At 38.4% G+C, this 17,167-nt stretch overlaps 1 protein-coding gene and 1 long non-coding RNA gene across 2 annotated transcripts; both read right to left on the bottom strand.

Moving 5' to 3' along the window:
- Positions 1–2,498: 2,498 nt before the first annotated feature.
- LOC130407181 (uncharacterized) lies at positions 2,499–6,041 on the bottom strand. The gene is made up of 7 exons (XM_056729903.1): positions 6,000–6,041; positions 5,115–5,243; positions 3,320–3,380; positions 3,116–3,206; positions 2,826–3,031; positions 2,646–2,739; positions 2,499–2,559 (listed from the first exon to the last, which is right to left on the bottom strand). Exons 1-7 carry the CDS (start codon positions 6,039–6,041, stop codon positions 2,499–2,501), a joined length of 684 nt encoding a protein of 227 aa, XP_056585881.1.
- Positions 6,042–6,784: 743 nt separating this feature from the next.
- Positions 6,785–15,784, bottom strand: LOC130434603 (uncharacterized). Its single transcript, XR_008908695.1, has 3 exons — positions 15,729–15,784; positions 6,920–6,979; positions 6,785–6,829 (listed from the first exon to the last, which is right to left on the bottom strand). It is a non-coding gene; the product is annotated as an uncharacterized LOC130434603 (long non-coding RNA).
- Between the last annotated feature and the right edge of the window lie 1,383 nt (positions 15,785–17,167).

Below are 17,167 nucleotides of genomic sequence, written 5' to 3'. Positions count from 1 at the left end.
CTCACTCATTTGCATGATAAAAACCACAAAGCAAGGAAACAACACTCTTAGAGGAAAAACACTTATACTACATTTAGTTTATCTCACTAGTTTACAAATGTCATTCACTAATATCCTGCAGTAAAAGCTAAACAGGATGAAAACAAGCCTTTTTTGATAAGAAAGTAGTGAAGGGGGGTGAGCTAGCTAGACCCACTAAAGGAAGGGTTGGGGTCAGAGGATACCCCCAAAAACAACCATAAAATATATGTCATCAGGGCTGTCATGCCATAAAACACTCAGTTTTGAGTGACCGGTGTCAAATTTGACAGGAAGGTCATAAATCAATCAAACTTTTGACACACAGTATATGATTTTACTACTAGGTATGATTGTAATGAATAAAAAAAAGCACAATATATATTTTGTCTTTACTGTTCACTTATTAGTATTTTTTCTTTTCTTTGTAATCCAAGACCTCAACATTTTCGTGCAAGATGGCACTTACCCACTGGAGGAGCAAAACACTGGAGTAGTGGTCCCTCAGGTGGAGTGTCTGCTCTCAGAGTATGAAATGGCTCGACTCAGGATAACCATTAATCCGGTTTCACAGTCTACAGACTTCAGCCAAGATATTTGCTTATCAGTGTTAAATTTTGTGCAGCAGCTTCTAGAATAACAATATGTGGAGCCCAAAACATCAGACGTAAAGTTGATCAGGGTTAACCACACAGAGATTAAACTATTTAATTATTTATTGTTAGCTTAAAACACATTTGGCATGAAAATAAAACAAAAGCAATGACATTTAAAGGTTTTTTACTATTGTAATTTACAATGTCAAACCTCTACATCAAGGTTCTCTTGGAAAACACGTAACTTATAAACTAAATGCAACATCTGCACCTTAAAACAGATATAAAATAAGTCAAATTGAGCTCTACAACAGCGCTGCATGATTTGAACAGCAAATGCAAGTTACATATCTTAAATCAGATATAAACTACAGAAACTGCACTCTAACATTTAAAACATTTCACTATAGAAAATTCAACAAGTATCTTAATGTAGAAAGAAAAGTACGGCAGACCTCCAACAGGTTGTGATAGGAAATGTGTTAAACTGTAAGAGATAAACTCAAATACTCAATACTTAAAGATATTCAAACCCTGCTAAATGTTCCCCCTGATTTTATGGCTTGTACAATGATGCATTTAAAGTCTTCATATGTTGTCATGTGTGCTACTGGAAAAGTTATAGTATAAGTGCAAGCGCTTACTATTGGGTAGCATATGGTGTGCTGTGGCATTCTGACTTTACAGTCATGATCAAATTTAAAAACTATCTGAAAAGCCATCTTTTCTGAAAGCAGTAGTGGCTTATGCCCCTGGCCTGTGATCCACTGCATGATTTTAGGGAAAGTGAGGTAGGATGATGGATCAGTTTCCTCTTCTGCTACATCCTCCGCACACTCTATAATTTTGTGTAAAGAAAAAAAATTACCGCAACAAAGGACTGAGAGACTCCGGTTTTAAAGCAATACTTTGCTGTTACACTGAAAACACTGGACAATTCTTATTTTCTAAAAGTCTCTTTTTCTCTATCCCAGTTCAGTATCCCATTTTTAATGAAGAAAGTCATATCTTTCAATTTTGAGAAAACCATCCCATTAAGATTAATAATGAAGTACAATACAATGCAAAGCCCACCTCCACATTCAATTTCTTGAAGGAAGTCCTGAAAGTAGTTTATGATTTTGCTCTCAATCGAAGCCCTTGAAGTTCCTCTCTCACTCATTTCAGGAGCAACATTGCTGAGAATATAGTCAGCATCTGGCTGGAAAAAGAACAAATTGTCAGTAGAACAACAAATGTGTTTTTAATTAAAAAAACAATGTTGTTACAAACATTAAACTTACTGTGCAAACCTCCCCAGGAACAAACAGACTCTTGCAAAGACTTGGATGGTCCTTAACTATGTCCAGAAATCCATACAGCTGGAGCCCTTTACGCAAGTCTCCAAGCATTGGTGTTACTTGAAATGCTGCATGAAGAACAATTGCTCTTGTGGAGAAAAATAAAAGTAACAAATTTAATAATAACAATAAAAACAGCTGTAAAGCAAGTACTACAGCATAAGTTTGTTTCAAGTTGTAATAAGGCCATTAAGGTTAACAAGTTTTATCCATATTTACCGAATTATGGCATTTTTTTGTTCTATGATGAGTGCTCCTGTGTATCCACAGCTGATAATTTCATCTGTGAATTCTGTCAGATCAGTTGCCTCTTCAACCTAAAGAAAAACATTAAGTGAAAACAGGATGCCAAATTAACTCTTTGTTATCACTTTGTGGTAATTGCAAACCAACAATGCAATATTCTGCTGGTAACTATTAGGCAGTATTCAGAGTGAAGTCACCTTTGCGATCAATAGAGAGTATTCAACATCATCTACATCATCCTTGCAAATTCTGGTGACATCAACTTCCCTAGTGGTGAGGTAGGAGGAGCACCACTCTCTCATAAAACATGGGCTGCGCCACCTTGAGCTAGGCTGACAGCGAAGAGCTCTCCAGCAGTCCTGTTATTCAAAAGAGATGTTTAAAAAAGTACTCAGTCATTGGCATTACACATGTGATTTAAAAATTTAGCTAGAACATCACAAACCTGAAGAGACCATTGTCAAGGTCACTGTTGGAGTACTGTGGACTCTTTGCTCTCTGACCCAAGAAGAGACGTTTTTCAATGCCACTGATCATTTCTTTGAATAACATTGAGGAAAAGCAGTGTGTGAATTACACAGATAAATAAGATTTTTTTTAACAGCATTTCCACTTAATAACTTACCTGTAAGAAACTCCTTTCGTAAAGCACCAGAGTCAACTTCAGCTTCACCAATAAAGGTTATCTTTAGCTGGTTGGCTGGATTTCCTTTTTTCTGTCTTTGCCACTGCTTGAGCCCCCTCTCTAGGAGATTGTCCAGTGAAACACAAATGCGGAACTGATTCTCTGCATTTACTCGGCCAGCAAGCAGCTCCAGAATATCTTCAAGGCTGTGGCAGGAGATAATGAGATGGTGAACACTATATACACTATGACACTTATTGATTTTTGACTCTGCTAAATGAAAATTTTACCATAATACTTGTCGACAGCTTGAATTGGCTGTTTCGTCAGCAATAGAAGAATCATCATTGTGGATAAAAGAGCTGTGATCAGGAGACTTCACTGTAATGTGGAGACAATTTTTACAGTGGCGCAGGTGGCATTAAAGCACTTGGGGTTGATTTAAAAAATATTGGTTTCCAAGATCAATGTTTCCCAAAGTTTGTGTTACTCACATATATTTTCTTCTCCACACAGGCTGGCATGTAGCTCTAGACTGTCCACAGGAAACTTCAGCTGACATATTGGGCATGGTAAAACAGACTACAAATTTTTTTTTAATGATTTTTTTTAGTCATTTGGCAGACGCTTTTATCCAAAGCGACTTACAGTGCACTTAATACAGGGACAATCCCCTTGGAGCAACATGGAGTAAAGTGTCTTGCTCAAGGACACACTGGTGGTGGCTGCTGGGATCGAACCAGCAACCTTTGATTTACCAGTTCAGTGGTTTAACCCACTAGACCACCATCTCACACTACATTACATACAAATATATGTGTGATACAAATATACATACAAATGATATAAAAGCACAATAGAAAAAATCTTGATACGGGCTGTAGAATTTTAATGCCACATTACCTCAGATGGAAAGTGTTCTTGTTTCATCTCATCCAAATTGTTTTGTGAGACGAACTTAACTTCTGTCTGCTCCAAAAACAAAGAAATTTACCAATAACTGTATCATACAAAGTAGGTCATCATAAGTATGTAATTAGCTACCTGATGACATTAACATACAGAAAAATCCTATTGAAGGTAACTACACACAGTAATCAATATTTTTTTTAATCTAAATGGAATGTTAAATTAATAAAAATAAACAATCAGTCAAAACATGCACGAAAACCCATCATGAATTCATTAAATAATTAGACCGCATTAATCAATTACCTCTTCATTTGAAGATGTTGAATCATTTGACTTGCAAACCTGAATGTGGAGAGCCAGCACTTGCAAGGGCATGCTTTTGTTGCATATTTGGCAAGTTGCCTTTGGCATTTTAGTAAATTCTCTGGCATCATTAGGGAGAGGATTAAGGTCCAGTTCCTCTTGTAAAGAAACTACATAAAGCATTGTCTTTCCAGATGCAGAGGCAGATCTGATTTGGGATCCAGTGTAACCTTCGGAGTCTGGAGGAATAATGTTTATCCGTCTTGTACCGCACCCCCCTATAATCAAAGATCAAATTAAGATGACAATTTTTTTTATAACCCAAAACATACTGACTCAAGTGGTAATGAAGAAAATGTAAAAAGTCAATATTGGCCTTATTAAGCATCCATCCTCCACTCAAACACTCCATTTTTGGGAATGCTTCGTACAACGTGCTGGAAAACTATTGTAAAATGCAGAGAAACTCAAAAATTTTGAATATTTGTTTCTATTACCTGTACGTATGATTGTACGATACATTTATTTTTTTCAGTTGTTCAAAAAGACAAATACACTACCATACCTCTGAATGCGTCATGTCCATTGCAATTGAGATGGTCCTTTTGCCAAGCCCTGCTTGAACAAGCTTGAGTTTGTGTGCAGCTGAGGGGGTAGTCTCAGAATTTTTATCTAAAAGATATACATTTAATCATAGGGTTTAAAGGCTTTTGCAGTCCTGGAATGTGTTCTGGATGCTATATTTATTCTTTTTTTCCCCCTGATAGCATGTCTCCGGAACATGCTGGGAAAGGCCCTACGAGGAAAAGAAAAAAACAATCATTTATATTTGTTTCCAACATAAAATTAATGCTAGTAGGTATATAGTAATTTAAATGTGTTCCTTTTTAAACTAAGTTTGTTTAACATAAAAATGTCAACTTTAATAGTGTAGGGGTTTGACTATGTAAATGACAGGGTGCCTGCAAATTAAAGCTTTGAACTATTAGATTGGGTATCCATGAACTGTATGGCCAGCAACATGCACCTGGCCATGTCCTGATCAATGGTGGTATTTGTCTGTCTTTCTTGTACCGCTGTCTGCTGCCCGTGACCTTGCACTTGAACTTGTGCACATGGTGGTACAGGACTCTGATTAAGAGTCTGTGTTAGCACAGAGACAAGGCTCTGTGCTGCACTGAGCACTTCCAGGTACTCGGTCTGCTAAAAGTTAACATTAAGAGTTAAATCTAGTATAATGAGAAAACCTTTATATTGTGCATTCAGAACGCTTCACTCTTTATAATGATGTAATTGTATGGTCAATTTGTTTACTGATATTTTTTAGGGTTTTACATTTGCCAAAACTATTATCATTCATCACAATAGGTACTGGGAATATATTGGTGAGGTTAAATTTGTGTGTGAACAGTTTCAATTTAAGACTGCACCATTAAATGTGGGCAAAATGAGTCTGACTACTTTATGAATGCACTGTTTATAGGCCTAACGTTACAAGTGCTTAGTTGGCATACTTAATCTGGTTCTGTTATGTCCTCTATTTCTAATATAAACGGTAACCAGCTAGACTTCTCAATGCTATTGGAACTGCTTGATTGTCTTAGTGAGTTAGGATCAATGCATAAAACCTTAATGATCTTCATGGAATAGCTGGTCACGCTATGGTCTCGAGGCTACACTGTTAAAGATGGCAAAATCATGCAATTTGAGATATAATAATAATAAAACCTACAAATACAATAGGTTTCTAGCCCTACGGGCTCAAACCCTAATTACAGCCAACAATTGAAATACTGCCATGACATAAAAGATTCCTAACTAAACCAAACGAACCATACACGTGTTAACGGGCTAGATATCGGTCTACACGGACTACATAGAGCTTGCAGAAAATAACATAACACACAAAAGAAATGTATCTGTCACCCACTAATGAATCATTAAAACGTAATTAATTACCTGAGATTGTCCGGCATTTACCTGCTGACGCTGGTTATCCATCTTCACACGCCTGCCACGACACGAGTCGAATTGGAGTGACCCTTCGACCGATTGGCTAGAGGAGCAGCTGTCAATCTAGAAGTAGTTAACCAATGGTGACGTTGAACCCCGCCCTGAGTCCGACCTAATTTACATGAAACTTTAACCGCAACATTTGGAATTGCGAGCGCAGAACGTGGAAACGAGAGCAAAGGGGAAAATATAACGTAAGCACACAAAAACAAAATATGAGCGGGAAACCTGATTTTGTTTGTGATTTGGAAAATGTTGAATTCATGTTTCAGTTTTCTGCGGTATAATTTTAAACGTATATACATTTTTGATTCACGCTTATTACTTTTCGATCCGTGACAGCGTTGTTTGTTATTCAATTTTTTATGCCGTTTGTTTTCAGTTTTTCACGCTATTTTTTTACACGTGTTTTTTATTTTTTTATTTGCGCTTGTTATTTTTCAAACCATGACCACAATAGTTGTGGCGGGATTCTGATCCCATACATCTGATCTAAGAAGGTTTAAAAGGTTGCAATAGGAACTCATCACTCGCTTCCTTCAATCAAGGTAAGATTCGCACTTACTGTTTTCCTGGCGCCCGTGTTCTTGATGTCTCTGTGCAGGTAACTGCGATCCTAAAGGACAATGCTTGAGTGGGAGCCGTAGTTTTGCACGCAGGGGTGGACGATGTGAAGATGCGATAGTTGGAGATCCTGAAGAGGGACTTCAAGAGTCTGGTCGATATTGTACGCAACGCATCGCCAATGGCGAGGATCATCGTATCAGGGCCGCTTCCTACTTACCGACGAGGGAATGAAAAGTTCAGTAAACTATTTACGCTTAATATCAGACACTGTAATATTCTCTGGCCCCCTTACTGCTTACCGTGGTGATGAGATTTATAGCAGATTATCATCACTAAATGGCTGGTTGTCTGAGTGGTGCCTGCAGAATAATATAGATTTTATAAATAACTGGAAGAGTTTTGAGGGCAGACCTGACCTGTTGAAACGAGATGGTCTCCATCCCTCCTGGGATGGGGTTTCCCTCCTCTCTAGAAATTTGGCACACAGTCTTAATAATGCTAAAGCCTGACTACCTGGGGCCCAGGTCAGGAAGGAGACAGAATGGCTTAACCAACTGTCTGCTTGCCGTCTCACGTTACAGAATACACAAACTATACAACATGTAATAATCCCTTCTCACAAACAACATAAAATAGAGACTGTGTCTGTCCCCCGGATAAGCAAACATAAGATATTGCGTAAACCTCTTGAAAGTAATTTAATAAACATTAAACAAATCAAACATGAACAAAATACAGATAATCAACTGTTACGACTTAGATTGCTTAATATTAGATCTCTCTCAAAAAAGCACTTTTTGTTAACGATTTGATAACCGATCATAAAATAGACATGCTTTGTTTGATAGAAACATGGCTAAAGCCAGATGATTATATTACTCTAAATGAATCCGTTCCCCAAGATAATTACTATAAACACGAGCCTCGTCTAAAAGGTAGAGGGGGAGGTGTCGCTGCACTTTACAATAATTATTTTATCACCTCTCAGAAGTCTTTTGAAGTCATGGTACTTCACGTATCGACACCTAATACTAAGGACAAAACATTTTTTAAGTTTATTCTAGCTATTGTATATAGGCCTCCAGGGTGGGTTCTTATCAGAACTAGTACTGGCCGCAGATAGAGTCCTTGTCGTCGGTGACTTTAATATCCATGTAGACAATGATACAGATGCCTTGGGACTGGCTTTCAAAGACACTCTTAACTCCATGGGCGTTAGTCAACATCGTAATCATACTTTAGATTTAATACTTTCTTATGGTATAAATGTGGACGATGTTAAAATCGTTCAGCAGAGTGAAGATATTTCGGATCATTATCTGATATTATGTTTGCTTCAATGGCCTACGGCTGCAAATCAAACTCCTTGTTACAAATATGGTAGAATGATTACTTCAACTACCAAAGATGCGTTTCTCGATAATCTGCCTGAATTGTCTAAAATATCTAGCATGAGTAAAAACGTTGACGATTTTGACACTACTATTGAAAAATAAATTAAAAATAGCAGCCCAACACCGTGGTATAATGAACACACTCAGACTCTAAAAAAGCGTCCCGGAAAATGGAGCACAACTTTAAGAAAACTAATTTAGAGGTATTTCGTATAGCATGGAAGGATAGTACTCGAAATTACAGGAATGCCATAAAAATGTCTAGATCCACCTACTTTTCAACACTAATAGAGGAAAACCATCACAACCCTAGGTTTTTATTTAACACCGTGGCTAAATTAATAAAAAAAAATTGGTCGTCATCGACGTCAGATTCTGATTATCAGCATAACAGTGATGGATTTATGAACTACTTAACGAGTAAAATCCAAGATATAAGAGAAAAAATTATAACAATGCAACCTGTAGTGAAATCGGCTGAACAAACTAACAACAGCACCCCTAAGGAGATATTGCAATTATTTTCTACAGTAGATCACGATGAACTGTCTAAAATCATTAGATCATCTAAATCAACAACATGCATGCTAGACCCTATACCTACAAAACTACTGAAAGAAATGCTCCCAGAAATTATAGATCCTCTTCTATGTATTATTAACTCATCTCTGACATTAGGACATGTGCCTAAAGCATTTAAGGTGGCTGTCATAAGGCCTCTTTTAAAAAAAAAAAACTCGACCCTAAAGAGCTAGGGAATTACAGGCCTATATCGAATTTACCTTTTATATCTAAAGTTCTGGAAAAAGTAGTTTCAACTCAATTATGCTCCTTCCTACAAAGGAATGACATTAATGATGAATTCCAGTCTGGATTTCGAGCATGTCACAGTACAGAGACTGCTTTGATCAGAGTTACAAATGATCTGCTTTTAGCGTCTGACCGTGGCTGTATTTCATTATTGGTGCTGCTAGACCTCAGTGCTGCATTTGACACCATTGACCACAGCATACTTCTACATAGACTCGAAAATTACGTCGGCATTAACGGAATTGCATTGAAATGGTCTTATTTATCCGACCGTTTTCAATTTGTAGCAATAAACAATGAGGTGTCCCGCAAATCACAAGTCCAGTACGGTGTACCACAGGGCTCAGTCTTGGGGCCTCTGCTCTTCGCATTATACATGCTACCTCTAGGAGATATAATAAAGCGACACGGAATTAGCTTTCACTGTTATGCTGATGATACTCAACTTTATATTTCCTCGAAGCCTCATGAAACCCAGCAGTTCCATCGAATAAAGGATTGCATAGTTGACTTAAAAATGTGGATGAGTAACAATTTTTTACTACTAAACTCGGACAAAACAGAAGTGTTACTTACTGGACCAAGAACTGCTATGCGTAACAACCAAGAAGACTGATTTACGATTGATGGATGCCCCATAAGATCCTCGTCATCAGCTAAGAATCTTGGCGTTGTATTCGACAGTACTCTGTCATTTGAAAGCCATGTCGCCAACACCTGTACAATTGCATTTTTCCATTTTAAGAATATATCCAAATTACGTCATATGCTGTCACTGTCAGATGCAGAGAAATTAATTCATGCATTGTTGACATCAAGACTAGATTACTGTAATGTACTTCTAGGTGGTTGCCCTGCGGGCCTATTACAAAAACTGCAACTGGTTCAAAACGCGGCAGCTTGAGTTCTTACACGTACAAAAAAGTATGAGCATATAACCCCGGTTCTGTCAACCTTGCACTGGTTACCTATAAAGCATCGCATTAACTTTAAGATCTTGCTTATTACCTATAAAGCCCTACATGGTCTAGCGCCGCAGTATTTGAATGAACTTCTATTGTATTACAGACCTCCACGAACATTACGCTCTCAGGCGTCCTGTCAGTTGGTAATACCTAGAATTTCAAAATCAAGTGCAGGTGGTAGATCCTTTTCTTATCTAGCGCCTAAACTTTGGAATATTCTTCCCTGCACGGTCCGGGAAGCAGACACACTCTGTAAAAAGCGCTATATAAATAAAGTTGAGTTGAGTTAATAAATGGTTTATATCATGGTGTTTTGAACAGAATCTGCTCTTTGTAAATAATTTTGATCTGTTTTGGGAGTGACCAAGGCTTTTCCACCCCGCCGGCCTGCACCTATATGCAATAGTGTCCGTCTGCAAGAGTGCAAGAGAGAGGCGTAACTGGGAGTGGGCGGAACTTGTAATGGGCGGAACCTGTAATTGTCCAAATCACATGGAACAACGCAAGATATCAAAAACGAGATGTCAGCAAGATCACCTTCTTATTTTATGCCTTAATAGTATGTACTGGTTTGTGACGGGAAAAGTCGATATTTTTGACACCAGAGCAAGCACCTCATCACTTCCTGTTCGCTGAGAGAGCGTGGTTTGAGACAGAGCTCCGTCAAACTTTTTCTAAATATATCGTTTATTCCTGTTATTTCTTAATATTTATATTGTAAATTGATAACTCACAGAGGGTTAAACCTATCCTTAAGTGTATCCCATACCAAATATCGTCATATAACGCACAGATAGATTTGTTTTATACGATCATTCGCTATTAGCACTCAGGCTGTTAGCATTCCCAGCCTTTAGTTTCTGAATATTGCCTTTACTGCTTAACTCACTGTTCTCATTATGACACCACTAATGGCTAATGATTCAGATATGTGTTTAACGTTACCTCTGAGTGCAGATGATGAATCTTTCTTCGCACTTCAGTCAGAACTGGAAGTATTGGAGAAGCAGATCCACGATCTACTCGAGAGGCAAACACGTCTGCGAGAACGTAAAACGGCGATGGAAACATCCCGGGCTGACGCTCGCAAAGCTGCGGTAAGTGTTCGACGTGATTGTAATACTCCTATCACTTCTACTCCGTGTGTTTCTATGCACAGAGCCCAGGCTTCAAGATCACGACGAGCCGAAATGAACTTCACTCCTGCACCTGCCCACACACGGCGGAAGGCGAAATCCAGGACCGGAGCGATGACCTCTCCCCCACCGCCGCGACCGGTCTTCGAGATTTCTACGAGAAATCGCTTTGCCGCCCTCTGCGAGACGAAATCCAACGCTGTGGTCATCGGAGACTCAATCGTCCGGAACGTACGCGCCTCCTTCAATGAAGGTAAGGTGCGCACTCACTGTTTTCCTGGCGCCCGTGTTCTCGATGTGTCTGCGCAGGTAACTGCGATTCTGAAGGAGGATGCAAGAGTAGGAGCCGTAGTTCTGCACGCGGGGGTGAATGATGTGAGAATGCGGCAGTCGGAGATCCTGAAGAGGGACTTCAGGAGTCTGGTCGATACTGTTCGCAACGCATCGCCCACGGCGAGGATCATCGTATCAGGGCCGCTTCCAACTTACCGACGAGGGAACGAAAAGTTCAGTAGACTATTTATGCTTAATAATTGGTTAATGTCATGGTGTATTGAACAGAAGCTGCTCTTTGTAAATAATTTTGATCTGTTCTGGGAGCGACCTAGGCTTTTCCGCCCCGACGGCCTGCACCCCAGCAGCATTGGAGCGGAAATTCTGTCTGACAACATCTCAAAGACGCTACGCACCATTTGACTAGTAAGTACAAATTTTAACTACAGTCTGTGTTCTTCTCACCCAACTGTTAAGAATGTTACTGCTTTCAAATGCATAGAGACTGTGTCTGTCCCCCGAATAATACAACCAAATAATAATTTATTTAAAAGTCAGAGAAAAAATCTTATCATGATTAAACCAAAAGACAATATATTTAATGAGCAAAACCAACGCCTAAAGTTTGGGCTACTTAATATTAGATCACTAAATCCAAAAGCAGTTATTGTAAATGAAATGATCACAGACAACAGTTTTGATATACTTTGCCTCACTGAAACCTGGCTTAAGCCAAATGATTATTTTGGTCTAAATGAGTCTACTCCTCCAAGCTACGGTTATATTCATGAGCCACGTCCGGTTGGTCGAGGTGGTGGTGTCGCAACAATCTTTAGAGACTTTCTTACCGTTACTCGGAGAACAATGCATACATTTAAATCATTTGAAATGCTTGCGTTGAACATAACAGTTCCAAACAAAAGTAAAAAATCATTGGTCTCTCTTACATTGGTTACTGTGTATAGACCCCCTGGGCCTTACACTAATTTTCTGATAGAGTTCGCAGACTTCTTATCGGATCTATTGGTTAACGTCGATAAAGTACTGATTGTTGGAGATTTTAATATCCACGTAGACAGTGCTAACGATCCATTAGCTATGGCGTTTAAAGAACTACTAGACTCTTGTGGTGTAACACAATACATCAATAGACCTACTCATCGCCTTAATCATACCCTAGACTTGATTATATCTCACGGAGCCGATCTAACCAATATCGATATTATACCTCAAAGCGACGATGTTTCCGATCACCATCTTATAATATGTACACTGCGCACTGCAGAAATCAGTTGTATATCTCGTTATCGACAAGGTAGAACAATCACCTCAACTACTAAAGATAGTTTCGTAAAGAACTTGCCAGATCTGACTTCTCTAATAACCTTTCCAACGAATATAAAATTGCTCGATGACATGACCAGCAACATGGGCACTATTTTCTCTAATACATTAGAAGCGGTCGCACCTATGAAGTCAAAAAGGATAAATGAAAAGAACATAGCACCATGGTATGATAACACCACTCGCGCCCTAAAAAGAGAAACGCGTAAACTGGAGCGAAAATGGAAACAAACCCAATTAGAGGTCTTTAAAATTGCATGGAAAGAGAGTGCAAGCTGTTACAAAAAGGCACTAAAAGCAGCAAAAGCCGAGCACTTCCGTAACCTCATAGAAAATAACAAAAACAATCCAAGGTTTTTATTTAGTACAATTGCTAAATTAACAAACAAACAGACTCCACCTGACCTGGGTATTCCGCCGCACCTTGGTAGCAATGAATTCATGAATTTTTTTACAGAGAAAGTCGAAATAATACGAGACAACATAGCTAAAACCAAACCTCCAAGTTTGTCGGAAGAATTAGTTTCAACCGTCACCCAAAAAGAAAAGCTAGAGTGTTTTTCTCCTATAAATCAGGAAGATTTAATTAAAATTATTGCAACATCCAAACCGACGACATGCTTATTAGACCCCATTCCGACTACTTTATTAAAAGAGTTACTACCTGCTGTAATTGAGCCCATTTGTAACATAATCAACTCGTCTATTAATCTAGGACATGTCCCAGGACCCTTTAAACTGGCTGTAATTAAGCCTCTTATCAAAAAACCAAATTTAGACCCAAATGAACTTGGAAGCTATAGACCGATTTCAAATCTCCCGTACTTGTCTAAAATACTAGAAAAAGTAGTGTCAACTCAACTGTGTACCTTCCTACAAAATAATGACATGCACGAAAAGTTTCAGTCTGGCTTTAGACCGCATCACAGCACTGAAACTGCGCTCGTTAGAATTACAAATGACCTTCTTATTGCTTCAGATAAAGGAAACATCTCACTCTTAGTCCTGCTTGACCTTAGTGCTGCTTTCGATACTGTAGACAATAAAATACTACTAGATCGTTTACACCATTATATCGGTATTCAGGGACAGGCACTGCAATGGTTCAGATCTTACTTAACAGACCGATATCAATACGTCCATTTAAATGGGAAATCGTCAAATCTTACGCAAGTCAATTATGGATTACCTCAGGGATCGGTTTTAGGACCCTTGCTTTTCTCCATATACATGCTGCCCCTCGGCAACATTATTAGAAAACATGGAATTAGCTTCCACTGTTATGCAGATGATACTCAGCTATATATCTCATCAAGACCAGATGATTCCTTTAAGCTATCCAAACTGGCAGAGTGCATCGAGGACATAAAACATTGGATGACTAGTAATTTCCTCCTTTTAAACTCTAGCAAAACAGAAATATTACTTATAGCACCAAAATTAAGTAAACCGAATATCTCCGATTACAGCCTGCAAATTGAAAGCTGCACTGTTACTCCAACAAATACAGTTAAAGACCTAGGCGTTATATTAGACGGCAACCTGTCATTTAAAAATCACATCTCAAATATCACAAAAACAGCCTTCTTCCACCTTAGAAATGTTGCCAAATTACGAAATAGTTTATGTGTTGCAGACGCAGAAAAGCTTATTCATGCATTTGTGACCTCACGGCTTGACTATTGTAATGCTCTACTTAGTGGTTGTCCTTTATCATCGATAAACAAACTACAGTTAGTTCAGAATGCAGCTGCCAGAGTTCTTACTAGGTCAAGAAAATACGATCACATAACCCCAGTTTTATCATCGCTTCACTGGCTACCCATTAAGTATCGCATTGATTTTAAAATTATTTTAATTACTTACAAAGCCCTGAACGCTTTAGCACCTACTTACTTAACCGAGCTTTTATCACGTTACAACCCATCACGCTCGCTGAGATCTCAAAACTTAGGACTTTTGACAATACCTAGAATAACAAAATCCACCAAAGGTGGACGAGCTTTCTCATACGTAGCACCTAAACTCTGGAATAGCCTTCCTGATACTATTCGAGGGTCAGACACACTCTCCCAATTTAAATCTAGATTAAAGACACATCTTTTCAGCCAAGCTTTCACTTAATGCATAGTTAATGAACAGCAGCTACGCTAATTATTCTCTTTATTCTCTTTCCGCCTCTGCCTCGGGATGCCCATCCCGAGGTAGGAAGAAGTTCCACCATGTCCAGACGACCGACAGATGCCCATCCCGAGGTAGGAAGAAGTTCCACCATGTCCAGACGACCGACAGATGCCCATCCCCAATTTGAGATTACACCAGATACAGCTGCAGACTGACTGACCATCCCAGCTCCATCTAAGGCAATTCCACCAGCTGCCAAGAGAAATATGACCATCGGACCATCCCAGCTCAGACCACTACATCCCCAACCAAGAGCAAAGACGGACTATTTGTCTTATTAATGCTGAAGTTACAATATTTGGTATTAAATGCTAAACTAAAATCACATGTCACCAGTCTGAGTGCAGCTATGACACGTCAGAGGGGATCTGGCCCTCCCGGTTGAGCCTGGTTTCTCCCGAGGTTTTTTTCTCCATTAATCAATCATTGGAGTTTGGGTTCCTCGCCACAGCAGGGCAGTGTTGGCCTGCTCACCGGGAGACTGCATTCATTCATTTATTTATTTAGAAATTAGATGTTATTTATTAGAATGAACTTACTCGTTGTATAAATACCATGCACTGTGCTGTGTTTTAACTTTTCTGTTTTTCCTGTTTGCCCCTGTAAAGCTGCTTTGAAACAATACACATTGTGAAAAGCGCTATATAAATAAACTTGAACTTGAACTTGAAACTTGAAGTGTGTGCACTGATACAAACGCGAAACTAAAGTCACGACTGTTTTCTTCGGACACTAATTATTAACAAAGAAAATCAGCAACTTGTTTTTACATTTAAGCATTTTTTTATTAATCATTTATAATATATTATTAACTGTTTAGTTTAATTAATTCAGCGATGCATCATTTGGCCTATTTGTTAATTTTGTGTAGCGCAAGTAGACTCTGCCCTCGTGTTACTACTCGCTCTGCACCGGTAGCAGTTTTTAATTGCTTATCTTCTCCAGATGTATGCGTGACATCCTTTGTGACACAACCATTACGAGACCGGAAGGAAATATTACCTCTGGGTTAATTTACATGTGGAACATAGGACCATCTGTGACGTCCAACACCCGACTTCCACCGGGAACACTTTTCAAGGTTGCACAGGAGAACAGAATGACTTGTTAGTAAAATACGCACTCTGCTGGCCACCTCCACCATACAACACAACATTACTACATCATGTCACAGTTAATATGTGACACAAATTCAATTTAATAAACAGATAAATGATAAGGTTACGTTTGTTATACACAATTTCTTAAGATGTTAGAGTTCTGAATATTTCAGCATAATTTAACAAATCTTCATTTAAGAAACACACAATGCATTCAGTTATTATTTGCCGACAATGTGACGCTTTTGATATCTCGTGTTGTTCCGTGTGATTTGGACAATTACAGGTTCCGCCCATTCCCATTTACGCCTCTCTCTTGCACTCCGCAGACCGACCCCACTCCCTATATGGGGTGTCTGCAGACCTGGAGCATCCAGTTTTACGTCCCTGCTGTTCCTTATTTCGCCAGTAGGGGGAGGATGCAGTTTTTTCGCCCTGCTGTATAATTAAGACATGTTCAGAGAGATTTATTTTTCTAAATATTTTTAACAAGACCGTACAACTGCATGATCATTTAATATTTTTTTTATTTTGTCCAAGTATTATTACAAATGAGATTAATAATATCACAACATAAAAGGCCTAATTAGCCAGCCAACAAAACTTTAATAAAACAAGATTAAAACACGATTTATTGAGCACTAACAATCACAAACGTGATAAAACCCACAGAAGGTGCACATACATTTTAATCGAGATCATTAAGTTAAAATATTTAATGGAAAATATCAAAGAGGTATATAGTATGTACAATAGATAATTGGATCATCTCTTAAACAACTCAAATCAAGATCCATATGGGACTTACGTTTTCAATTTGAGTTTGAACATGTTTGTGGTTGTTGGTGCTCAATTATAGATATTTTAATAAAAAACTTGAGTAGCCTACGTGTGCAGCTAAACTGAAATGGTTTGTATAGTGTATAATATATAATGCAAGTTAACAGGGTCAGAAGAATATCTTACCAGTAAAGGCCATCTCGCATTGACCACAGAGACAAAATGAAAATAAATTATAAAGAAAATGAGTAAGAGATATCGCGTTGGCATACACGTGGTTAGCTAAGGTTGATCCAGACACAACATTGACCTGGTCACCAATTAGTATTTATTGTATTGTCTTTGATTTTAAATTACACACACACATATCTATATATATATATATATATATATATATATGTGAAGATGTTTAAATTAATTAATAACAAAATCAATTAATTGTTAAAAAACTATGCATGTTGGACCATTTCTTAGTAACAAAAACGATTATTTACCATACCTCTAACTTGCGATAGACGACAAAGTTATCTGTTAGGTCTGTACTGGTGGTTCATAATGAAC

Source organism: Triplophysa dalaica, chromosome 2, assembly GCF_015846415.1.
Source record: "Triplophysa dalaica isolate WHDGS20190420 chromosome 2, ASM1584641v1, whole genome shotgun sequence".
Classification (NCBI taxonomy): domain Eukaryota; kingdom Metazoa; phylum Chordata; class Actinopteri; order Cypriniformes; family Nemacheilidae; genus Triplophysa; species Triplophysa dalaica.
This window is presented reverse-complemented; position numbering and strand designations above follow the sequence as displayed.